Genomic DNA, 26217 nt, shown 5'->3' on the forward strand with positions numbered 1-26217 from the left:
TATTAGATTCACATTTATTGACAAAAAAAGGGACATTTTTCAAAAGTTTCTCTTTCTAGAGCAAAGACTAAGGTATTTTTCACATAAGTATTAAAAACAATGACTCGTGTAAAGGGCATAAATATACATTCTGACGTCTGCAGAGTGACGTCTAAAAATCTTCACCGTGATAGAAGCTGGACATTGATGACGACACTGAGAGGGTCCACAACCATACTGAGCACAACAGGAAATAAATGCCCCTGGGAGAGTCTCATCGTTTAGCCTCCCTGGGTAATTAAAAAAACAGCACTGTTTCAGAGATTCCTACCCGAAGGAAGCGTCCTCTTTTTCTCTCTCTCACACACAAACACATTCACATATATACAAACACAGACAGTCAAAAAAGAACCTGCGCCCCCCTCCCCACATCATCAGCGTGGCCCGTGCTGCGTGTCATGTGTGTTTAGACAATATGCGTCCATGTGCGCGGCTCCTCGGGGTGTTTGGACTCACACCGCTTGCCCTCTGGGATGCTGCTTCAGAGGTGACCTAGTTCTCCTGATTGTCAGCAGAAGGCAGTTTTCATCAGCTCGCTTTGTGCCGAGGCACTGAACTGTGCCTGGGACCCTGGGACAGGCCAATTGGACTTGTGTAATGAAGCTCATCACACACATGCATGCACACACACACACACACACACACACACACACACACACACACGCCGCTGCTGGCGTCAGGTCCAGGGCAGCAGAATTTATAACAGCCATTTATTACCTTCTCCTTTATCAAAGAAATGTGATTCCTCGGTGTGTTTCTGATGCATGTGCCGCACTGCCATTATGGTCCATTATTGGGAGGTGACAGAGACGGAGCAGAGGGTGTTGATGGATGTCGGTGCCGGGCCCGGCTGTCATTACTCCGTCTATTGAGTGGAGCGTGCGAGACACTTCCCACAAAATGGCCGCGGCAGCACCAACATGGCTCCGGTTGCAAGGAGCGAGCGATTCACGTGTGACGATCGGCACCGAGCTCTCGACACATTCATTTGCTGCTCGCATGTGTTTGGACACAATCGCCACGAACAGTCCTGCTGCAGTGATTCCAGTGCCTCCTCACAGCAGAGTGGACGGATGAAGAGTATTTACACATGATATTAATCTTAATGTACTGTGTAGATGTAAAGAGATCCATCGAAAAACATCTTAGCATGAAGAAATATGTACAAGAACACTGCAAATACCCACACTTTGTATGGACAACTTAACACAACATACCGCTACACTGAGTGCAGCAACTCCACTTTATCCTAAAGCCTCTCTAGCCTACATAATACTCATCAAACACACAAGCAACAATGGTATTACATTCATATAAATAACAATAATAATAACCCCAGTGTACCCCGAGAGTCACTTTAGCACTTTTGGCTCCATTCGTGTGTTTAAAAACTGAAGACCAGCTTCACTGAATGTCCTTAACATCTCCCTTTACAGGTGCAGTAACTGTCCTTGAGGTGGTGACACCGAATCCCTGGGTATCAAAAAGAAAAGGAAAGTCTCTTTAAACACCGTTTGGTACGGGTCAGGGGTCCTTGGAAGTCCATGGATTATTTTTTTTATAAGGCCCAGGAGATCGCTTGGTTTCACAGATAAGGGGATATCAGTTCATCTGGGTCTTTCTTCCCTCTTTGAATGGCACAGGAGTCGATACGAAGAAGTCTTTGTTTACACTGTGATCCAAACGTCTGAGCTGGAAAACTGTCCGTGCGAGTGGGAGACAAAAAAAAAAAAAAAGGAGTTGATTAACTGAGCCGAGGTCCCGCTCTGTTTCCAGTTCAGCTTCTGTTCCACCAGCATTCGATTTTCAATGCATTCTCTCTCGCTGCTGGATTTTAATCTTCAGTGTTTAATTAGAGAAGGCAGTACTTTAGTTGTCTGTCCATATCCTACGCTATATGGAGTCAGTTACTGTGTTTACATGCACTTAAGTGACCGTGTTACGAGGTGACTACTTCAGTGTCATGTAAGCGAGGACCCTGGGGGATTAGAGAACCCTGATCCCTTCAGGTGGAATTCTCCTCGATATTTCTCAGCCATGTTTTTTTAAACAAACAGATTGAGGTTTGGTCAAATTTGAGATCGATATAAAAATGATTATTTGTTAGCTTTCAACAACTACAGATCCAGTTACTCAGTGCCTGCAGCTGAAGTTGTTGAATGTTGTTGACGAAATTGTTGTTGGCAAAACAGTCTCACCACGAGGATGATTTAGTAGCTCTTCTTAAGAATTGTATTTCCAAGGTCAAGAATGAACTTTCGGTATTAGAATAAATGTTTTATATTTTAAAAACAAGGCGAAATCAAGACTAGACATCAATTTAGCCAAAAAAATGAGAGTGGAAAGCTGTTGAATTGCGTTTGAGACGCAAGACCGATGAATGACACACACACGCTGTCTTGCAGGCCTGAGAAAGGGGCGGGACTTGGGTTAGTCTCTATAGCCAGAGGTGCTCTGCATCCCCATCTGCTCGCTCACGGACGCAGATGAAAAAAGATGGCGAGCCAAACTGGCCAACCGCTCTCTCTCCTGTGTTTTCTATGCAGCAGGTTCACTGTCGGAAGTAATGAGTCACATCAGCAGCTTTTTCGCTTGCAGCATTGCAGCCCCTTGGTAATGCAAGGGGGGGGATGATGGAGTGATGGGAGAAAAGGAGGAGGAGGAGGACGGAGAGAAGGAGGAGACAGAGTGTGGTGTATGTTCATGTGATCGCAGTCAGTTTTTAGCCTCTGCTCCTGGCAGATTCTCCATTTATCTGTTTCCGCTTCCTCCATCTGTCCATCTGTCTCCTTCTCCCTTGTTGCTCCAAGGATGAAAAGGACATGAGGAGAGGAACAGCTTTATTTAGGCTCTGTCCTTCTGCAGCGAGCTGTTCTCCGGTCTGTCCATCCATCCTTCACATGCCTCTGCTGGCGTTGGGCTTCAGCTTGATGACCCACTCTCCTGAGTTGTTGCTGTTGTACAAATCCAGGAGGTGTGTGTCGGGATCAAGGCAGTGCTCACCTGTAGAAAACACACAAGAAACATTAATAAAAGCCAGAGTGGACATAATGTTTTACAGCTGAGAAAGATAAAGAAATCAGGTTATTACATATCAATCACAATTCGTTCTGATGATGTCCATTATTCATTTATCTAAAGAGAATTTTCTCATTTAATCAATGAATTGTTTTACCGACTGAAAACTCAGGAAATCATGAAAAATATCCAAAATTTACCAGAGCACAAACTGACATTTCTAATGTCTTAGTTTGTTTCACAAACAGACAAAGGTTCTCAGCTTTCAGTGATGGAATGTCATTAATTACATATCAGTTTTTACATTTTTGTTTCTTTGGACTTCTTCTTTACTGTATTTCACAGGTAATTATTTAATGTTTTACTCCAAGACATTTATTTGACAGTTTTTGTTATTAGTTAATTTACAGATTTTCATTAGTAACACAAAACATAACTACCTATTGATTATTTCTGGTATACTATTATGGATGAAGCCACCCAGCAATGAGCTCCACCAACTACAACATCAGTGATGCTCAGTGATCAAGAATTATGATCCAGTAATATAATATTTAGATAAACATTGTACTTTCATCTTCAGTACATTCTAAGGCATGTAATGTTTGACTTTTTATGATACAAGTACAATTATGAATTCAGGACTTTGCTATTTCTGCACTGATTACTTCTTTCTCTGCTGTCAGTTTTCAGTTACATAAAACAGAGGAAAGCGGTAAATATTGTTATATAAATTACTTTTCTGCTACTTAATGAATGATATTTTTCAGAGTTCAGGTTTGTATTAAAACAGTGACCTTGAATCAAACTCAGGCACCAACATGCAGGTTCAGAAGTTTTACATAAAGCTGAACTGGCTAAACAAGTTTTTTTTTTTTTTTCTGTTCACTGTGTCAACTCTCATGTGACAGCACAGACGTGTGTGTGTGTGTAATAAGCATTTGTCTGCTCTGATAACTGCAGATGCACTGCTCGTGTCTGTTTGGCGCTTGCACACTTCATTACGTAAGGCCTTGCTATCCTAATCAGCTCAATGAGCAGAAAGACATGCAAATGTCAGCCCCGCTTCGACCAGAGAGAACAGTACAGACACTTCAACTTACCGATGTTACCTCCCACTTCATACAGGGCGCAGTCTGGATACAGCACGGCTCCATTTCTGTTGAAAAACAAGTAACATAGATGTGTCATCTTCTGTTTACAAAAAGGTGGATACAGCATTTAATATGTCACTCTTAGGGGAAAAATTTGGCACATCGTTACTTGAAAAAAAAAAGGCACAGAAGACTGAGGGGAGCATGCAGTAATTTAGATAAACTCTTACCTTCGCATTTTGCCCTTTCCATTGTCAGGGCTGTGAACAGACTGGCGGTGAAACTGTGCGAGCAGGTCCGAGGCTCTGGAGTTGATGTTGAGCTGATACTCCATTGTGCCGCTCACCACGTCCCCGACCTGGATCTTCACTGTACGGCATAACTGCAGGAACAAAAAATTATATTTATGACCATTATTATTATGGATAGTAAAGAAATAATCCCACACAATGCGACACTGGATATATCAACATAGTACGGATTCTTCAAAGAGAATTGGGATTTGTCATATTAATTTATGGCTGTAATTGTTTTGCAGATTGTTTTGCAAAATCAGACATTGTGAAAGTGTACCGTCTACTGCTCAGGTTTGCTCATCCCGCTCACCTCTGAGGTGTTTTTATCCGGTTTGTCCCGGCTGTCTGTGTGGATCTTCCTCAGCAGGTTCTTGATACGTCGATCGTAGAACTGGTAACGCCGGTTACTGTTCTCATTCAACTTACGCACCTGGCTCATGAGGAAGTTAGGTATCTGTAGAGAAAAGGAACATGTGGCAACATTTGTGATGGTTTCATTTTCATGCTGAGAAATATGTTTAAAATTGTGAGGAATTTGAGTTATTTGGGATTTTGTGGAGCTTTCAGACAAATAAACAAAATAAGGGGGATATGTGATACAATTTTTGGTATTTTCAAAGTCAAGAATGAACCTGTTCACCTTAGTTTTTTAGATTTAATTTATAACTTACTACATCATAACAGGAATGTGTAACCAAGTCCTGCTAAATTGCTCAGAAAACTGTTCAAAGACTTTAAAGGAAATTTGAATAAAATGATAAAAACTTATAACAGAGAGGTTATATACACAATGGCATATGAATTGTGATAATATTTTATGTAATGTCTCTTTGATAAAACAATCAATCCTCACTTGAGGTTGAATATGTGGGGGGACCTACCGTCCAGAGCAGGTCCTGGTAGCGGATGAGGAGCCTCATAACATCAGCTGCCTTCTCTGCATGTCCTTTCTCTGCGCCCTCCGTCAGTCTGCTGGGGATGGCCTTGTGGAGGAAGAGGTTGGGAGCCATGATGGTTGCTACAGCCCACAGGTTCATCCTGTTCCTCTTCTCCCGGGAAACCACCTTACTGAGGAACTCGAGGAGGGCCTGAAGGACATACAGACGGAGACATGAATGTAGACATGTGAAATCAAAAGCATGCAGTTTGCAGAACTGATTTCAATATCAATCGTAATGTGGAGGTTGAACATTCCCTTTTTTACACAGTTGTCAAACGCCTTCTTGCTTCCATCTAAAGAATTGTGTAAATGTAGAAAGGTCACTTAAACTGAAGCACAAAATGGAGTTAAGTGAATAATCACAGTTATTGAATCATCTGTAACACCTCCACTGTGAAGTTTGTTGATGCACAGTAAAAGTTTCAGCTGCCTCCACAGGAGTCAAAGTAATTACTTCAGGTGGGTTTTATGCTCTTGGATGCTATAAGCGGAGCTGACTGCACACTTGTGGCAGTGCAAGTGAGTCATGGTTAATACGAGTCATTACATAACAGATCAGAGTGTTTAAAATGTGGATTAGGAGCAGAACTGTATAGTAATGCATTATGACACAGTGCTTTGGTGGGTCAGGCTTCATGAAAAGTGCTAATTGTGATGAATTCCTGTAACACTAAGAAGAGCACGACAGGTGTGGTGACGAATGCTAATCAGAGCTTTCAGACTACAACCAACATTAAACATGTTTGAGGCAATTTCTGTTTCAAATTTGACTCTTGAATTAAAGATTATTTTCAACCTACGTGGTGCTGGATGCATAAGGATGATAATGATTATTCACTCTGATTCATTTATCATATATCGTTTATAAGTCTTATGTGATTTAGTTTATCATCCAAGTAACTTTGCGTAACTTTATCTTTTCTTTAAACTCCTAATCTAGCCAACTCTGATTTATAACCAATAATCAATAATCAAATGTTATCACAGCTGACTATCAAATAAAGAAATTGCTTAAAATCTGCAACCCTAGCATCAACATGCTAGGGGCCTCTGTGTGTATACATACTATCACATTATCAGGATTAATGTGTATGAAGCATTCTGCTGTTGCGGTCAGTGAGTTTGGATGTTAAATATTTATCATATGGATATTTATGGATATCTAAATTCACAACAATACATTGAAAGCTCATTGTCTCTTCTCTCTGTCTTTAGTTTTGTGTTAACTAACTACAGTAAACAGTGCAAACACTATTTTCCTCTGAAATGAAGTATAATACAAAATACTCAAGAAAAGTAATCACTATGTGCCTTAATTAGAAGTGTACTTACTCCTCTCACTTTTACATTAATGTAAAACACAGTATATTGCCCTTCTTTACAAAAGAAAATAAACTTGTTATTGCTTTCGTTATTGTTTGGTTGCATTACACCACTGAACATGCTCATAACAACTTCGAACGATTACTGTTAAAACAAAAAGTGTTCACATGGCTGAAGCAATTTCTTAGGCTAAAATTGGCCTATTTGCACTGTGTTTCTTTTATCCTGATTGACTAATCTGGTTTAATGCCTTAGCAATGATTTACAAATCAGAGTACTGCTAGGAACCAAATTAATCTGACGACTTGAGAGAATGAAAATGTGAAATCGTGTAAAGAAAGAGTATCAGTGGTCAGTCTGTTCCAAAATGAAATCTGTACTTCTACATCAGAGCGTGACTATTTCTGTTTCTACTTTATGACGTGCATTGTTGAAGTGCTGTGAAACATGTGCGTGTGTCTGTGTGTGTGTGTCTGTACCTTCAATGTGTTCCTGTTGGGCTCAGGAAGCAGCAGGATGAGCAGGTTCAACATGTGGAGTTTCTGTTTCAGCTCTGTGATGTCTGAGGGAAGAAGGAGCAAAGGTAAGACAGGTTTGATACACATACATGCGCACACACACCCACACATACACACACACGCACACACACCCTCTTCATTTCCTCTGTGTTGGGCTAAGAATAATGGGATACCTAAAGATTAACGACATTGTGACAGGTGGCCATTAGCTCTGTTAGCTTATGTCTCTGTGGTCACACATCGTTTATCACTTTGCAATGATTCTCCACACAAACTACACATCAGTGAGTCATCAATCAGATTATATTAATATCAATCCAGTCTCTTATTTTGGTGAAACTAATGTGAAAATGGCAGATCCCTTTCTCCGCTTTGTCACTGTGCTGCATGTATTAGTGGCGGTGCAGCGACGCCTCTTAAAAGGCTATCGACTTGTTCATCTTAATGTGGATTTCTCAGCCGGAGCAGAAAAGATAAGCGTCACACTGCGCTGTCATCAGGGTGAAGACACTTAGGTAATTATGATGTGAACCCCGCAGAGCTGTCTGGAATATGGGCAGCAGATTGTTGATGTCATGCAGAGTAAGAGAAGAGGAAGCATATTTTATACAGTAAATATGCAACTTTCCAGACACAGACAGTCACTTCAAGAACACATCAATACACTGTATCACAGGTCTGGTCATCACGTTGTATAGGAGTTGTATGACATACTTTATGTTTAAATATGCATAAATTTATTTTCTTGAATATTCACTCATTTGCATACATTTTAGAACAGAAATCTAAACTGAAATAAACACCTAAATGTGAATTTTAGACATTTCCTTTACCCTAGTTTAAAAGAAGACATGTAAAAAAACCGAAATCTCAAAACTGATCAGTGTATTAAAAAAAACAGCTGAATATGACAGTAAAACCAATTAAATGGTGTCCACTGACCTCTGACAGCACTGAAGGTGTTGAGGTACTCAGCTGTGAGCAGGGGAGCAGGTAGTTCCCGGATGAACTTTTTGAGCAGCGCAGCAGCGTCGTTTGGACTCACCTCGTCCCAGCTGACCTGCCCTGAGTAGAAGTTGGCCTCCAAGTTCTGTTGCAGCAGCTGGAGACAGAAAACAACAAGACGTTTTCAAAGCTGCATGACCAGAGACAAACTGTCAGCATTAAATACGCTGCATCAAATAATCAATTTAACATTTTCCAATAATTCTATTGTGGTCAAATATATTTTCTGTATTTATTAATAGTACTGGGAATTTGATGAATCATGGCAGTTTGTCCATTTCAAGACTTCATTAATGGGGCATTTTTACTGTTAACAGTTATTTTTTATTTATAAAGTATTGATGTTGAGAGTTTATTGTCGTTCTCAGAGCTAACATGGTTGATTGGGCAAAACTGGTTTTGAGAACAAGAAATACTCACTAATATCATCATTAAGTAAAGACTCTGGTCTTGTACCAAAATATTACATTTATTTAATCTTTGTTAGTAATCTGTCACTTCTTTCTTCTTCAGAGCTAAATGGCGCCCTCTTCTGTCTGCTTTGATCTAATTGATTCACCATCTACTGTGCATGTGCTGTATTAAATACAGCGTCACAGGGTGTATCTGGCAGCAGCTGAAAAACATGATAGATTTTTTTGTCTCATTGGATCTTGTTTTTCTAAATGTCAACTTTAGTTAAACTGAAGCCATTTGATTTTCCCTACAACTCCTCAAGCACTTCTGACATTTAACAGTGTTGATATTTCCCCTGCCCTTTAAGGTCATGACTATTTCTTCATACCTTTACTATAGCATGAGAGACCATGTGAACAATTTGGCAGTAGAATAATGTGGTGTAGTGCTTGCTTTGTCCAAATATTATACCTTGATTCTGGATTGGGCTCCTGGTACCCGCAGGATCCCCTCAGAATCCACTCCTTTCTTCTCCAAAAATGACAACAACTGCAGAGAGAGAGAGAGGGGAAAAAGAGAGACATGAGTGGAGAGTCAGGCCTCAGTAGATAAGAATCTCTTGCTCACCTCTGCTGGTTATTCTTAGTAACTGCTGCTACATGCAGGGTGTGGTCAAAGCTTTTCACATCTAGAGGACATTGAGGTGGTTTAATGTGCCCTATCTAAAGAGGCTTGTAGATTCACCAAAGGCAAAAATGTGCTAAACCATGCTCGACAAAATATGATCGCTAAGATAAAAGATATGGTCAAACTGACATGTTTCGTTATATAAGGGGGAATAAGTGATCTGATATATTCTGAGCACATTCAAAACCTCAAAAACATCATAGGATGTTTAGATTATGAGCTGAATTAACACTTCAAGTACAGTAGAGTACAATAATAGAGTACAGTCAATTCATAGTAAAAAAAGAGTGTGGAATTAGGTCATACAAAACATATCTTTTAAGGTCATATGACACTGATGCATCAGTATTTCAGTTTCTTACCGCCTGCAGGAAGAGAGGAGTCGAGGTGTTCGGCTTGATTTTCTGATCATTCTCCAGCAGCGTGGCCAGCGGCACCCCGTAGAGCGAGCTCTCTGTGAAAGACACAAGTGTCAATCAGTTGTTCTCTGCGTAACATTGACATTGAGCCTCAGTTACACAAGGGAGACATTTTCTGGTGTTGGTTGTGTGTATGTCTACATCCATACTGCCATGTCACTGCTTGTGTAATTCTGCCTATATGAGCCAACATACAGCAACTGCAGAGTGTCATAGGCGGGCTAAGGATAAAATGCAAGGAATTTATTTGCGTGTTACAGAAGAGTATGTCACTTTATTGTTAACGGCCTGTGCTGAAATGTAAAGCAAAACAGGTACCATGTAAACCATGTTGTCAGGAGCATTTTCAGATTTGAAACATGCCCAGGTTGTAAGTCTTAATGAAGCCGACACATCACATGGTAATAAACTGATGTTAGGTCTTAATATTTACAGTGCCATTTTTAATACTGCTCAAAGTACAAGGCTACAAAGCAAGCTTATAAGAACATACAAATAAATATCAAACTAATTTTACATGACCTGAAAGTTTCCACATAAAGTTTTCGGCGCTTTCGTCAGACAGATATAGTCAGATGGATATAGTTGCTAGTCATTAATCCAGACTGCAGGGTGCCAAGAGGAAATCTCTGTGCAGCTTCGAGATTTTGTTTTCTCAATCTAATTGGCTCCAAATCAGATACAAAAGTATGAGATCAGAGATAAAAAACAAAAACTGCACATAGCTAAAATATTACTGTCTAGAAAAAAAATCAGACAGAGTTCCTATTTCCTTGTGCTTGTGTTATGTAAAGTCCCTTTTATGTGTGGGTGCTGTAATACCTGGGATTTTCCTCTTGCCCATTTTGTGTCGTTTGACCTCCAGCTCTAAGAGGTCGCACAATGCCGTCATGTCGATGAGAGCCAACTGACGCACCTTCTTCATGTCAGAGTGGGAGAGATCCTGAATGCGAGTCACTCCCAGGCGGCACTTGGGGCAGGTCACCCTCTGAGAAGGTGAGAGTGGAGGGGGAGAGAAAAGTGAGGAGAAGTGGAGGTGAAGTGGTAAAGAGAGAGGATGGGGTGAAGAAGGGGGAGAAGAGGAAAGGAGAACAAAATGGTGACTATCAAATCATTTATATCTTTCTTACTTTAATATATGCATCACTGTATCATCCCCTTGATTGACTGAACACAGTATTCAGTGTCTTTCATACAATTTGGCAACTGTAGACTTTTTTTAATCCTTCCTTTTTACTGAGAAAACTCATTTAGCCTGAAACAGAGAAATAAATCTGCTGTGACACAACAAGTCTTTTGTTTTGAGCTAATTCCCTCATTCCTTTACGCTGTGTAACCTTATTATCTAACCAACAGCGGGGCCGATTAGAATGAGCTTAGAGTAACATCTAGTAAGAGTGTGTGAATTAAAAGGTTTTCATGAAAATACAAACTGACCCAAAACTTCAAACAGAAACTGAAATGCACGGTGAATGATAGCACATTAACAATGATAACACTTTTTAGATGTACTGTCACGCTCAAGAAATTAATTAATGAAGGGAAACACACGCAGTTCTCTTTTATGCCTCATTTGCAAATCCTCTTCCCATTTCGTGACACAACTGAAACCCCATTTGGATCACATTTAAAACTTGTGGGTAAAATGACATGCAAAGGGGAAAGTGTATTTGGAGCTTACAGGCAGGGTGCCATCCTCTTTTCTGCGCTGGACATTGTTCTGCGGCAGTTTGGCCTGTTTGAGGAAGATGACGGCCTGTTCACAGTAAGCCACGTCGGTGATGAATATTTCCTCTTTTGGGGCGCCTCGCTGATGCTCTGGCGTCATGGCAGAGTGGGAAACACACGCTTAAACACACAAACACCAGTCTGTAAGTTCACTCAAGGAAGTCAACTGTAGAGATGTCATGAAAAACAAAAATTTAAATGAGCACAATGGGAGGGAACAAAAGGGAAAAAAACATGAGGAAAATATGAGGAAATGTACCCACGCACTTTCCTTATCTTATCTTAGATGACATGTATCTACCAATACTGAGGAACAAAGCAGTGAAAAACATTTGGCAGAAGAATCCTTGAAACTGAACACTGAAAAAACAGATCACAATCTATGGTTGCTTGATCTGTAACAACACGACACCCTGTTTACTGTATCTATATGTATTTCACTCTTGTTTACCGATGCCAACCCGCTGCGTGTTTTTACTGTTAAAACATCAACAACTAAAGTTTTAACAGTTGTGTGCTTCAAGAAATTAGACACATGAGGCACTTTTGGATCAACTTTCTTTCTCAGTACAAAAAGCGCACCGATTCTCAAAAGGAAAAGAGGAGAGTGACTTACTCCAGCAGCAGCAGCACGTAGAGACAAGGTGTTATCCCAGGGATTAATCAGAACCAATTAGAGGGTAGATAGCAGGGCCTGATCCTGACAGACAATTCTGCAGCTCACTTGACTTTTTCAGGTATATTTTTAAAGCCATGTAGGGCAGTAGAGTATACAAGTAGTTGCTTTATTCATATCTAACTGTTATGGGGAAAGTCTGGTTTTGCATATTGATTTTTCCATTTCTAAGTGTTGCAAACCAGCTTCAATAGGCCACAAATATAATAATTTCTTTGTTATTTTGAGGTATTAATTTACTGTAATAATACTACTTTATGTACAGCAGCTCTTACCTGATAGTGGTGATTTGGCAACCGATGCCATGCTGTTCTGGGCGAGGTCTTCACTACGCTGAGATTCAGGCAGTAGGGTCTGCTGAGATAGAGAATTCAGTAACACATCACAAACTTATTCAACACTTTCTTTTACAAATCCTTAAAACATCGGTCCTGTAATATTCACTCAACCATTGGGAATAGAGGTAATGTTGCATATTGTCCACTGACGAGATGGTGATGGATACAAAGAGTGTTTCCTTTGAAAAAAGTCAGATAACGATCAGAGAAGCAGTGTCTCTATTCCCTTCTGAAGACCGCTCAGACAGACAGGGAGGACAAAGCATGGCCTTTTCATGTGATTTGTCACAGGTCAGCCTCTCTGCATGGAACAAGACAGAACAGCACACTGGAACAATGGAAAGTCCCTCAGAGAGTCAAGACAGTCACCAGGGAAATGGGTATTTTTATATTTTACTGCATGCTGCATTGACTCAGACAGACACTGCTTGCTGTAAAAATCTACATGCATGGCTCATATACAAAATGTAGTGTTTATATGTGTGCCTATTACTCTGCATTATGATTGGAATCTACATTTAGAACCCCATCAATATTCAGCATGGAGTGCCATTTTTGGGGGGCAGATTTAAACAGAGGACATTAAAAATGTTTACAAGTTGCTCACAGATGACCTTCAGTTTTTTTCTTACTTACAGAACAAGTTCACACGACCAGTGATTCAGGGATTTTATATAGTCCTGACCTGAGTGATGGGGGGTTTGAAGACTTCACGGACGTCGCGCGGTCCCGGTTTGTTCCTCTTGCGCAGGGACAATGTGTAGGAATCCAGTCGACGCTGGACGGCCTCTGCCTGAGTCCGGGTCAGAGTGGACAGCAGCACCGCGTTGTCTACATCCTCGCTGTCCTCGCTGATGAGGTTCGACAAACCAGCGTCGGCCAACCACTGCTCCTCCTGCTCACCCTCTGAGTCACAGACATACAACAGACATATGTGAATACACAGGGACATCAGCAATGTGATGTAGCTATTTGTAAATCTGTCACTGTTTGTTTCAAACCAGTGGTTTTATTTATCATCAGGAAATAAGCAGAGAGTAAATCTGTGGCTAGGAAACATTTGCAGCACAGTCCAATCAAATGCAAGTGACTGTGTGTAACCAGGAAGTCACTATAATGTTAAACTAAACATATAACTGTCTTTTGAAATTGGATATCATTTTCTTTTACTTACAGATGCATAGATGGAGAGATATGTGTGTTTAAGAGAAAGCTGTATTCACATAGTCTAGAATGAGTGAAAAATCATAATTATGTCAACCTAACCTAATTATTAGGTGAAATGTGGATTAAAGTTTTGTAAATTGAGCCATGTTGTGTTATATTTGCAAGCTGTTTTTAATATCCAATCTTAATTTTAAACATTTTAATTGTGTTTTAGATGTGATGTGTCAACCGAAAAGCATCTTCTTATCCCTTTACCTGTTCTCTTTAAACACGTCATATATTAACAAGCTAACATCAGCTTTGCTGGTTAAACCTGGCACTTAATGAATGTAAATGTATAATACTTATCTCTATGTAATGGTCTGTCTGTGTCTGTGATGCAACCAGTTTTAACTTATTGATGTGCAAATCTCCACTTGGTAATAAGGTTGAACTTATAAAGAGATGATGCAGTTCTCTTTTGAACACTAAGTACAGCAGTAGGGAAAAACAACAGTGAGATGCACTCAACTCAATCAGGACTTCAGAGTGTTCACTCATTAATGAAACATGTATCTAAAACAGTGTTTCTGTTGAACATAACATCAGAATGATGTATTAGAGGCTACAATTAACACATTCAGATCATTTGTATTGATGCAGATCATTAATATCAAGTCAGCATTCATGAGTGGCTACTGGGGTTGTGCACATAAAACACTCCCTGATACAGTGTTTGATTGTGTTGTCATGGTGATGAGCACTACTCTGCTGCATGAGAGAAACCTGATATCTTGCAATGGCATAGGCATTATTTCATGGAGGATCGCAGCAGCAGCTGTATTAAACACAGATGGCTTGTAATTCTACCGCAAAACCATGATGGCTTCTGTCCCAGCTCTCTCAATCCATTCTTTCATCTTTCAGCACAGGATTTACATTATTTACCTTCTGACTGTCTTGAGTCTCTCCTGGTGCAGTCGAGGTCTGTGTAGCCACTCCCCTGTCTGATGGTCTCCACCTCACTCCAGAACGAGTCCAGGCAGAGTTTGTCGGGGTGCTGCTCCTGTTCCTGCTCCTGGGCGGATGGCTCCTGTGTGCTGTCTGTTTGCTCAGCGGCTGCCTGGTCCTGCGGGCTCGCCCAGGGCTCCACGCTCATCTCGGTGGGGCTGGGATTTCTGGTGCAGACATAGACACACGTAAAGAAATCACACGCGCGCATGCAAACCAATTGAGACGACACACAAAGACACATACAAACACGGGAGGAATGGTGGAGATTAAGGCGTTGAGGGGTGGATGAATCAGCCGGGGGAGTCCAGAGAGGAGGAGAGACAAAAGGAGTGGGATGGAGGGAGGGCCGGAGTGAAGAGAGAGATGGCGAGCGTGGACACAAAGGGGGGTCTCTATTGTTCTTGCAAAATGTGGCCAGGAGGCACAGTACCCTAAAGATCCACTAGATGTCACTGTATGAGCATGAGATCTGTGTTCCTATGGGTCACACCCCTTCATCTGCTGAACAGATATAATAAAACCCACTAAAAATGTAAGAACGGACACAACATGAAGAGATTAAGATAAACAAATCATACATCATCTTATCTTATTTTCCAAACACAATCAGGGAAAATGAAGCCAGCATTTCCTGTGTAGGACTCAACAACCGAGGATATTGTTCCCACACAACAATGGGACACACTCAGCTGCAGACACACTCGCACCCTCAAGCACCCGGTGTGACCCGGTGATCTTGGGTACAGGAAGTGGTCAGCTGACTCATTTTTGTTTGGTTAAGTCACATTCTTGTAGTCAGCATATCTCATGACACATACCAAGCCACACTGGTGCATCTTAGAGGAATGGCACGTACAATGCCAACATGAATGACGAAAGACAATGAGATGATAGTTGTCCGATGTATCAGAGGAAGTAATACCTATCATTCTTTTAGTTGTGATGACCTTATCTAGATGCTCCTCAAACATGCCCACATCGTCTACAAGTCAGCTGAAGACGGATCAGGTTTGTTCCAGATCAGTGCAATGGTGTGTTAAACCAGTTTTTATTTAGAGCGGGGTGGGACGGGGGGGATGTGATGACAGCAGTTGTGAGTTTCAATAGATACTAGATTCAGGGGAGGATTCCTTCCAAGAAAACGGAAGTAAATAAAAAGAGAAACAGAAATTATAAGTGTTGGCACATGTACTAGACAAGCCTGCGGATATGTTAATGTCTCATTGCCCATATTAGCCCATACACAGCAGTGAACACCAATGAACAGTTATGTCTTCAATACAAATATGAAGTTGAGTCGCAATCCCATAATCTATACTATAACTACTCTAATCCATTAAAGTCTATCCATTAACGAAAACTGTCAAATGTTAGATAATAAGATAGATAATTCATCCCTCTTTCATTTCACTGGAAAGACTTCCAAAACTCCAGCATTTTTCGGAGCATTTTTAAAAATAAGCCCTCTCTCTACAAATCAACACCATGAAATTACTTCACCTAACCTGACATTAATGCACTGTATACCAGACTGGCACTCAGTAGAGTGTATACCTCTGCCAAAGCAGAAAAGTCCCATTTATCCACATTAAAAATTGTACTCACTCATAGATACCAGTCAATTAAATATGCAGATTTTTTTAAAAATCACGATCCATGCATTATTCCCTGAGAAATTAATGAAAGTGTCAGATCTTACACTGTTGAAGAAAGTCAAAATACATCCTGGATACGTCCCTTTGTGTAGATCCTCACCAAAAGGTGAATGGGTCTATTCCTTGCCAAGACCCATCCTCCATCCAAGTCCATTCATAGAAACCTCTAATGTAGTTTTTGTGAAATCTCTCTAGACAGGTCCACTTTGAATGCCATTTTGTTGCATTAAGACTGAAATGAGATGTCTTTGGACAAAACTGAATAGAAAGTTGCTGTATAAATGTCTCAGGACTTTCAGAGAGGAGAATGATATCATTTCAACACAAATATTAAATGGAAAAAGAGAATACGGTATCTGCCATCTAAACAATACTCTAAATCAGCTGTGAGTAATAAAGAACACAAAAAAATGATTAATTCCCAACAATAATCCTATTAAGTCTAAGAATAGCCCGAATTAAAGCTAATTTTTGACACATCTGTCTGACTACAGACCTCACACACATCTGTGCAAAACCACAACATGTGCTCTTAACCTGCCACTCATGTGGATAAAACACATCAAGCCTGAGAGATCAGAGGTCTGAGGACAGCTGCCTCACAGCAGTTTCCTCTGGATCCAGCTGCTCAGCAGCAACATGGACTTCAATGAATGCCACAAGAATTGAGATTACTTTAAAATGATGTGAAATCACCAGAGAAACTTGTTTCCATCCCACAAATGTAGAGTTGGAAACTGCATGTAACGCAACTGCAGGGGGTCTGAATGTTCATGTTGTGATTTTAGACTTCACTGTCAGATTATGTTTTTCACCATCTACAGTTGAAGTCGGCACAACTTCAGTTCAAGCACAGACAACACTAAAGACTTTCATCATACATGTATGAATCCCGCTGCCCTTCTCATCACACATACCTGGCTTTTTTCTTGTGGGAAGATGGCTTCACGCGTTTGCTCCTTGCTGGGCTTTGGATAGGACGGAACCTGAAACGGTTCAGCCTGTTGCGTTGAAAAGGCATGGTGGACTCAATTCTGCTTACCACTACCTCCTCACTGCCTCCCATATCCACAACGTTAAAAGGGAATTCAGGAATTATGGTCCAGCACAAAACCTTGCTTTATCCAGTCCTGGTGGTTGGACACCATGTGAGTGTGTTGTAAATCTGCCCGCTGCTCCAGATCCTCTGTGCAGTGACAGGAAGTGATGTAGGACTTTACTGAGGCTTGGAGCTGTGTGGCTGCGTGTTTGTAAGCTGACTAGAGCTGGAATGCAGGAGGGATTGAAGAAACCCAGTACATCAACATATCGTTCACACCTGTCCCCTCCTACACCACTCTCAGGTGACACGCCCTGCCCTCACGCCTGTTGCCATCAACTTCCTCTTGTGTTCAAACAATAATGTTTAAATGCTTGAAACTAGTTATAAAAGACTTTTCTTGTAACACAGTAATTTCAGACCTTGTTCTAGTCCATTGAAGATGTAATGGACGTTAACGATGGAGCCTCTTGGCACTCAAGAGAAAGCTGACTAACCTTAATGTCGACACACACATAAGCCTCGAGCACTTTATTGGACTTTAAGTAAAACTCTTCAGTAGCCAATTAATCAAGGATGCTTTGTTGAAAAGACGGTCATTGTCAACACTGTCTTTACTGCATGAGTTAAGAATTAACTTAATCAAATGGATCAAAGGATGAAGATGATTTTCGTCTTTCTCAAACTTTGTGCTTGAGTTTGCACTGCGAGCAGGTAATCTCAAATCAAACAGCACATACTTGTGGTGTGACAGCTATTGACGTGGTATGCTGTTAAATCAAATCATGCCTTATAAGCAAGCAGACAGAGACGTACTGCTCTACTCATGTTGTCATGAACCACCATCCTAGTCCGACCTCATACCTGAGCTTGACTCGACAGATGAGATGATTAAGTGTCAGGCTGCTGAGTGAGGACATGATTTATGAGCACGAGGCAAAGTCGGAAAAAACAGACAGCGAGATAGAGTTCCTTAAGTGCAACAGGTCAGTCAACTGTGTGGGCAGCCCCTTAACCCCTCTAACAAATCACTGACTCATTATCATTCATTCATTCTTTCTCTCTTGTCATGCTGATGACAGCTTAAACATCAGCTGAGGATGAAAACAGATGGAAACACACACCTAGTTGGGTTTTGAAAAAGGTGAGAAAAGAATTCTAGCAGTTGCGACACTTAAGTGAAATCTAGTGAAATCAGCCCACTATTTTACACATTTCACCTCAGTGCTGATGCTAATGCATTACTTAGTTTTGTCTCTTTTAATAAAAGATTAATGAGCAAATGTCCATGGAAATTTAACTGAAATGTACTCTTACATGGAAGAACATGATGAGTTACCTCATCTGCTGCACTTTGTCATATGACTCTGCCTTCCATTCAAAAATGTATCTGGAAAAAAAGGGTTTTCATGCCAGCAACTCTCAGGAGACATGCTGAAATGACAATTGAAGAAAGCTTTGAACTTATTTTTCCCGCCTTGAATGTTTTGCCTCAAGAACAGAGAGTAAAAGCTGCATTGTCCTGTTTTTTTAGCTTCTAATAATACCATTCACCTTGCCTGTGGGTTATAAAGCTCAACCACAGAGCAAATCACATGCTGTCTTGTAAGTGCACAATTGAGACCAAGGACTACTGAAAATGTCAAGGTACTGGGATTGTTTCATTTGAACAGACCTCAAAGAGAATCAACAGGAAACTATCCACTCAGAGAGAAGAATGGCCAAAATGTCAAACTGTTGTTTTGCATTTATACTCATTCCTATGGGAACTAACAGAAAGTAACCCCGGCCAACAACTCTGCTCAAGGAACACAGTAATCCAGTTGAAAAAGCAGCAACACAGTGTTTAATCCCTGTGGCTGAATGCCATTGAAAGCCTCTTAGGTCACAGAGAATGCAACAGTTTGCCTGTACAGCCAAGAGAGAGAGAAAGTGTTTTTCAACAGCATGAAGGAGAGAGTAATGATTTACAAAATCTTGAACAGTGAGTGAGTTGAATCAGAGTCTACAAAGTACCTAAACGTTGTCCAATAAACAAAACAAAACAGCCTTGCTCAGCTCCTATAGTACCCCCATTTTAGCCGACTAGTTGTGGAGTAGCTTAATCCATACATGAGTCTTCAAGTCCCAGTAGGCCCAGCGGCAGCAGAGGCCTGATCCTACCTGGCCTTGGCCCGTGCAATGGTCCTGCCCGAGAGAAGCAGCAGGACCGCCGAGCCACTTCTCCCCCACGGCATCCTGCTGTAGTCCCCCAAAACTGCTGCAAGCTGTAGGAAACAGCAGCTGCCTACTCCTGGCAAGCTGTTTCCTTGTAATCTCCTCAGCACACAAAAACATCAGAGCAAGGACAGTCTCACTGCGCTAGCAGGCACGTCACTACATCGCATCCTGAGGCAGGAAAGGAGGTCTGCGGGGGGGGGGCAGCCAAGGTGGGAGAGGAGCTGCTGAGTGGTTGAATAGCTGACAGGGGCTGGGACTCAGACAGAGGGAAGAGGCTGGGCTGAACGGCTGGTTGGATGGACTGGGCTGGAGCTGAATACCACCACAGCTGCATGCCTGACTGACCGTCCGGCCGGCTGGGTTGACTCACTGTTTGGATAAAGTTATACTGGGGCTTCTTGGAAAAGTAGAAAAACATATTTTGTTTTAGGTAGCAACATGCTCACACATTCATTTACTGATTCACTCAAGCACAGGAATCTGTGACGTTGCTCTCTTTAACCTGACATATGGAAGTCTTTATGGTATTCATCAGTAACTGAAGGCCAAGATCCACTTTACTGTCACTTATTTACAGCAGGATTGAATATCAATGAGTAGCAGGGAGATTTCAGACAAACAGCACATACAGTGGCTGTTGAACTTTGGATGAGGCCAGTAAGAGAGCAGAGTAGAGTGGGCACAGACAACTTCAAATTAAACCTGTGTCCTCTGTTACCTCTTTTGGACATGACGTGGTTTGAAACAGTTTAAGAGCAAAGTTTAGGTCTGGCCTTTATAATGTGAACCCTAAGGGTAACACAGTTTAGTCGGGAAAAGTGTGCAGACAGGCTCAACAAGAGCTGAAAGTGGTAAAACGTAAAGTCTTGATGCAAAGATGGGGGGAAACTGCCAAAAGATGTTTTCTTCCGCCTGTATATGATGGTTTATTTAATTTGTAAGAGTGTGAAGTCTTTAACTCTATAAATGCCTCAAGTAAAAAATATTAAACTGCCTTTGTGCTTAAAATGTGCAAAAAAAAGAAAAAAAGATTAGCATTAGATTTTTAATGACAACGTAAGACATATCTAGCAAACGTGTGAGGAAACGACACTTTTACATCTAAGATGACAGAGGCAGAGATCACCCTTTGCTCTGTATTGTGAAATTTGGGGACTCTGCCTTGTCCTTAAGCTGGATTTCTACACTGGTGGTGCAAAAATGGTGACTTGGAGCTGAACTGAGGTACTACAGATGTTGGCTTTATCATAATGTCATAATTTTATCGAGATTTACTAAATTTGTCTCATTAGGAGAGAGCTTTGAGAGCTCAGCACTAAGGATTGGACTTTGCACTACAGCAATGTTCGGTAAGCTTAAGATTATAGGAAATCTATACAGTGATTCTGGGAACATAATGTGAGCTACTCAATGCTACAACTGATAACATTAATACGTTTCAGACTTGACAGCATAAACTCCTTTAAAGTGCTGCAATATTGATAAACTCTGCTACTCTTACACATTGCACTGTATACCCATTGAGGAAAAGCCCTATTTTTTTGTCAAAGAGAACACTGAAATATTAATCAAATGTCTTTAATGTATTTTGAATAGAAAAAACATTCATTTTATTTGTAGAAATGTAGGACATGTTTCTACTGATTCACAGTGAGCTGGTCTCCACTTTGATTGCTGAGTCTCATCCCCAGGTCATCAAATACTGATGCTTTGGGGCCTTTGCTAACCCGAGCTACCAACCTAAAGTTTCAGTTTTTGACTCAATATTTAACTATCTTCATCCAATAAGTTACATTTGTTGCTTTAAGTAATAATATATTTTGATCATATATCCACTGTCCTTTAACAGTAATGTTATTTTTAATTGGAAAGCCTAATGGTGTGCCCTTGGTGCTATTCATATCCTATCTAACAGTGCACCATCCTAGTTAAGCTTCGTGTGGAAATTTTCATTACTCAATAACAAACATGCCCAATTAATTTGATTTTTTACAAACTTTCCCACTAAAATGAAAACCTCTTATTTGCCTTTCAGTCACTGTTCAAGTCAATCTAATCAGTTCCTGGATGAGGTTTTATGCAAAAAGACTCTGCAGAAATACTCCATGTCATAACAAAAACTGAATAACAGATCCAGTTGTACAGTAAATAATTAGGAAACCAGAGACAGAATAAATTAACATTTTCATCTGGTGTGGGTGAATCAAATTAGACTCCTCTCTGCACACTGTAAAATATCAGGTGGGATTAGTGTAGCCTACGCTCGCTCTGTGCTGCTGGTGTCTCAGCTCTCTGGCAGTTTGCCCAGACAATCCTTCCACTCACTTTGTCTCTAACCAGATCAACACAGATTAGGGAGACCAGAGGGATCCCTCCTGGGATTGCACCTTCCTCACCAGCTCTCTACTCTACTCAAAATAACTCACTCACACCTTTCTTCATTGTTTCAGACAATGGAGTAGTGTTTGCAGTTTCTCCACTGTTGTGTCTTGTATCTCTCTTCACTCACATCTATGTTTTCCTCCAGGTTAAATCCAGTTAAACCACAATATCTGCTCTCCTGTAACTTCATACCATATTCTTGTCTGTAAACCAAAGCTCTTCTTACCCTATCCTTAAAATGTTCTTTCCTTTCTCTCGAATCATCTCTGACAGTCGTTCCTTCTAAGTCAAGCCCTTTCTTGCCCTTTCGCTGACAATCCTCCTTGGCTCACAGGTCTGCCAGGAGGAAAAGGAGAGTTGAGAACGTGATGGCATGCCTTGGTGTGACCCTGCAGATGGCATGTGACAGCCGGCTTAGCCTCATACCCTGCTCATCCACCTCTTGGCAAGGAGAGCACAAAGCTTGTGTGGAGTGAAGGAGAGGGGAGGGGAGGACAGGAAAGTGGAGCGGAGCAGAAATACAGGACAGAAAAAAAATAACAGAAAAGAGGGCAGATGATGACAGAGGAGGGTAAGGTACAGGAGAGGAAGGATGATGTGAAAGAGGGGAGGAAATGGGACATAAGTTGTCTCTTGTATTTGTTGGCTACATCTTTTACCCAAAAAGAGCCTAGAGAATCTGCTAAATGTTTTAAGAAGAAAATGTGGTCCAGACTGAGGCAAATTCATCGAACTTCCAGATGGTTTTACTAACAAGCAAATGACACGCAACCTAATTGCATTTCTTTGGGCTCAATATTCAATGTTATGTTGTGACAACGCTGTGCTTATAGCCTGGTTAGGTTTAGGTAGGTTAGTACAAAAAACACTTGGTAAAGGTGAGGAAAAGATCATGTTTTAGATGATGTGATTCTGTTACCAAACACACAGCTTTAAACTGTCCAGATGCTCATAAAAGTACAATTTTTTGGCTGCAAAATATCTCAACATCAAGTCAGAAATATCCAGTTTAGTTGCAGCAAACATGGCAGGAAAATGACTGGATGCTTCTAAAAAATATCCAGTGGTTTGATGCTCACAATTGTCGAAACGCCGTCTCGAACAGTGGTCTGTCGTTTGGCAGCAGCTATCACCTAGCTATCATGCCACCACCACCCCCTCCCCTATGTGACATCATATGTATTTAATTAGAATGTGATATGACACGTGTTATAGAATTGTTGACATGAAAAATGTATAGAGTTAATGTGTTATTAAGGGAACTGGGTTGTGACACTGTACCAGAATGATGCAGCATGTCAATCACAATTAAAAACTTAGTTGCATGCCAGCATGCAGTATATGCTCACACGTGTACAGTCACACAAGCACACAGAAACAAAAGAGGCGAATGCACTGAGGGCACTGCATCATCACATGTTGAAGTTCATTTGATGACGCTGATGCAAGTTTGTTTTTGATATGACCACAACACAGATCCACACAAACCACAGCCAAAGATTATCATAAGGAGCCAGTTTCACCAAACAGTTTGGTCATGAGTACAAAAATTTGGGATGATAAAGAAAATTCATGCACATGTTACCATACATACACAAAGGCAGGACTGTGCTGCATCGATCAAATTCCTGCACAGCACCCAGAGTGACGTGGGTGTTGTCTGTCATGGTTATTTATGGCTGCAAAGTCTGGCACATTAATTCATCTGGGTGGTGTAGCTGAACTTGTTCTGAAAACACAGATGGGAAATGAGTTGGAGCAAGATTCAATTATCTGGTCATATAAACATACTGATGTATCCTTCAAAATATGTCATTGTGCAACGCTCTGAAAGAAAATGAAGGCAAAAACAACCTACAAAATTCACAACCCATTTATCTATCAAAAGCAACTTTGCAGAGGCCGTCCCATCACTGTGCATCGCTGATATTTAACTTTTGTTAAAAACATTCTCATGGCATGACTTTCCCTAAAGAAGGATTCCTCAAATACTTTTTAGGGAGTTCAATCTTTGAATCATTCACAAATTAGCTAATTAAGAGCTGTGGAAAGTTTTTATTTCACTTTGTAAGAGAAAAAAAGAAAAGAGAGAGAAAAAGTCAACTGCTGGTTGATATGAGAGACAGACAGGAATGGTGAGTCTATAAAGATAATAACCACCTTGCTCATATTCTCTAATAAGCCAAGGTGAAACGTGACAAGGAGGTCCGTTCTCTTTCCCAGTCACTCAGCAGTAATACAGAACATCACAGTCACGCCTTTTTATGACTTACTGACAAGAAGAGCAGGCGATAAAACCAGCAGTGAGAATGTTCCCAACATAAGAGCTAAACATGAACATCTGAACTAAATTAAAAACCCTACATTTGCATGATTATAACAAATCTGATAAATGACTGAAACATAATCTATAGTGTGTAACCATCTCTCTCCGACTGACTCCAACTTCTTCAACTATATCTCCTCCACCATTTCCACAAACAATCTGTCCTTTCTCAACACCTGCTAATGGAAGCAGGTATGCCAGTCAGAAGGGCATCATAGATTTACTATTATTTACTTGATCATATCTTTGACATCTCATCTATGTATGTGTCAATCTTAATGCTCTTTATTGAGAACAGTTTGAACATAGCGTCAAACAAAACAATATGAACCCTTGTGAAGTCACTCCCAGCAGCTGCCAAGCTGACCTGTGCAGAGCTTAAGTTAGTAGCAATGAAAGCTGGAATTCTCTTCTCTCACCATATGGAGCAAAAGTGGATTACAACGAAGAGTAGTACTTTGACTCTAACCTTTTGGCTTAGAAGCACATACTCTTTGCCCTGACTTTAAAGGTAGCATATTCATGTTATAACAAGGGGTTAAGTCTTCTGATTGACCTAAAATAAACCCATACCATATTTTCCTGTCATTCTACTTTTCTTCCCGTAAACTTCGACCACATTACGACGCAACCAATCTTAAGTTGACAGCACTAAACAGTAATAGGTAAGCCTGCCATTTCAGTGCTGAAGAAAGTAAATATATTTTTAGAATTGGGTAAATCCCTGCAGCAATTATATGTAATGTCTGCTTATGGCAAACAATGGGAATACAGATGTAACAAATTGGTCAATTTAATTCCTGTGTGTGTGTGTGCACGTGTGTATGTCTGTGCCAAATAGATCAGCATCTGCATATATCAGCTGATTAGTGTCAAGAAATTGTGGGGTTGTTTAAAAAAAGTGTCCCCATTGCTTGAAATTGAGTCTTTTAGAGTGCTGATTTTCATCTGGAAAATGTCCTGATCAGTGCATTTCTTGGTCACAATTCTTTAATAACCAAATTCAAGGGATCCCTATCAAAATGTTTGTTGATGTTATCATTGTCAGAACTCTTAAAGAGGCACTATGTAGTTTTGTTACAGAAATTCAAACACAGAATATTAATATTGAATATATACAATATTGAAATAGAAATATATATATAATTGAATAATAAAGCTGTTCTCAGATGGATGTAAGGAACCCAGAGCACTGTTTGACACAAGAAATGTGGCAGGGTCTGCCAAACCCTTACAAAGTAAAACAGTATTAAATTGTGTTGTCCTTTAAGTTTAAGCTTCAGTTTGTTTATTCAGTTTATTCAGTCATTCAGTGAAAGACTGTTATAATAATCCATCATTCATAGTATTATCATGTTGATATTACTTCACAAAAATCAACATATCTGTGTCACTGAAGCTACAGCAGGCAGCACGTGCAAACAGGAAATACGCCCATAGCAACAGATCCTGACACCCCAGCAACCAGAAACGCTCTCTGTCCGAGAGAAGGGAAACACAAAGCCAGGCGGCTAAATTACACACAAAACAACAAACCACACTTAACTCAACTATTGTGACTCTACTTCTAATACATACAATCTCCCGTGCAAGGTCACATCATGTTTTTTTTTTTCCTTCTTTCTTTTTTTTTATTAAAGAAGTCAGGTTTTCCTAACAAGCCGTAAAAGAGCAGCTAGCTAACTGAAAACAAAGAGCTCCAAAAGACAGAACCAGTTTACTCACCTGGGGAAAAACCGTCGGTAGCCCCGGCGCTGCAAGGTTCGACTGAGAGTGAAAATAATATTTTTCCATGTGGCGAGAGGGAAACGAGTCGTGCTGTGAACGATGACAACAACAAACAGATGGCAGGAGAGAGGCTCACCCTGCCTTGGAAGATGACCTGAGGGAGGCAACGAGAGGAGAGGAGACAGCAGCCGCTCTCCTACGCTAAACACGTTATCCATCGCACCTTGCGC

General features: G+C 40.7%; 1 protein-coding gene across 11 annotated transcripts; it reads right to left on the reverse strand.

Moving 5' to 3' along the window:
* On the reverse strand, positions 1-26217 carry LOC119021490 (rho GTPase-activating protein 40). 11 transcript variants are annotated; one of them, XM_037101800.1, is made up of 17 exons: positions 23528-23556; positions 22160-22269; positions 19495-19948; positions 14572-14801; positions 13163-13383; positions 12415-12496; positions 11417-11583; positions 10558-10723; positions 9679-9770; positions 9101-9178; positions 8171-8330; positions 7190-7272; positions 5329-5535; positions 4758-4901; positions 4382-4533; positions 4161-4216; positions 1-3042 (listed from the first exon to the last, which is right to left on the reverse strand). In XM_037101800.1, the coding sequence occupies exons 3-17, from the start codon at positions 19566-19568 to the stop codon at positions 2936-2938; spliced, it is 2019 nt and encodes a 672-aa protein (XP_036957695.1). In that variant the 5' UTR covers positions 19569-19948; positions 22160-22269; positions 23528-23556; the 3' UTR covers positions 1-2935. The 11 variants fall into 11 exon arrangements, with proteins under 11 accessions (XP_036957695.1, XP_036957698.1, XP_036957697.1 ...); XM_037101803.1 differs by lacking the exons at positions 19495-19948; positions 22160-22269 and adding an exon at positions 25985-26124 and having other exon boundaries at positions 23528-23662; XM_037101802.1 differs by lacking the exons at positions 19495-19948; positions 23528-23556 and adding an exon at positions 25985-26123.

Source organism: Acanthopagrus latus, chromosome 6 (genome assembly GCF_904848185.1).
Source record: "Acanthopagrus latus isolate v.2019 chromosome 6, fAcaLat1.1, whole genome shotgun sequence".
Classification (NCBI taxonomy): domain Eukaryota; kingdom Metazoa; phylum Chordata; class Actinopteri; order Spariformes; family Sparidae; genus Acanthopagrus; species Acanthopagrus latus.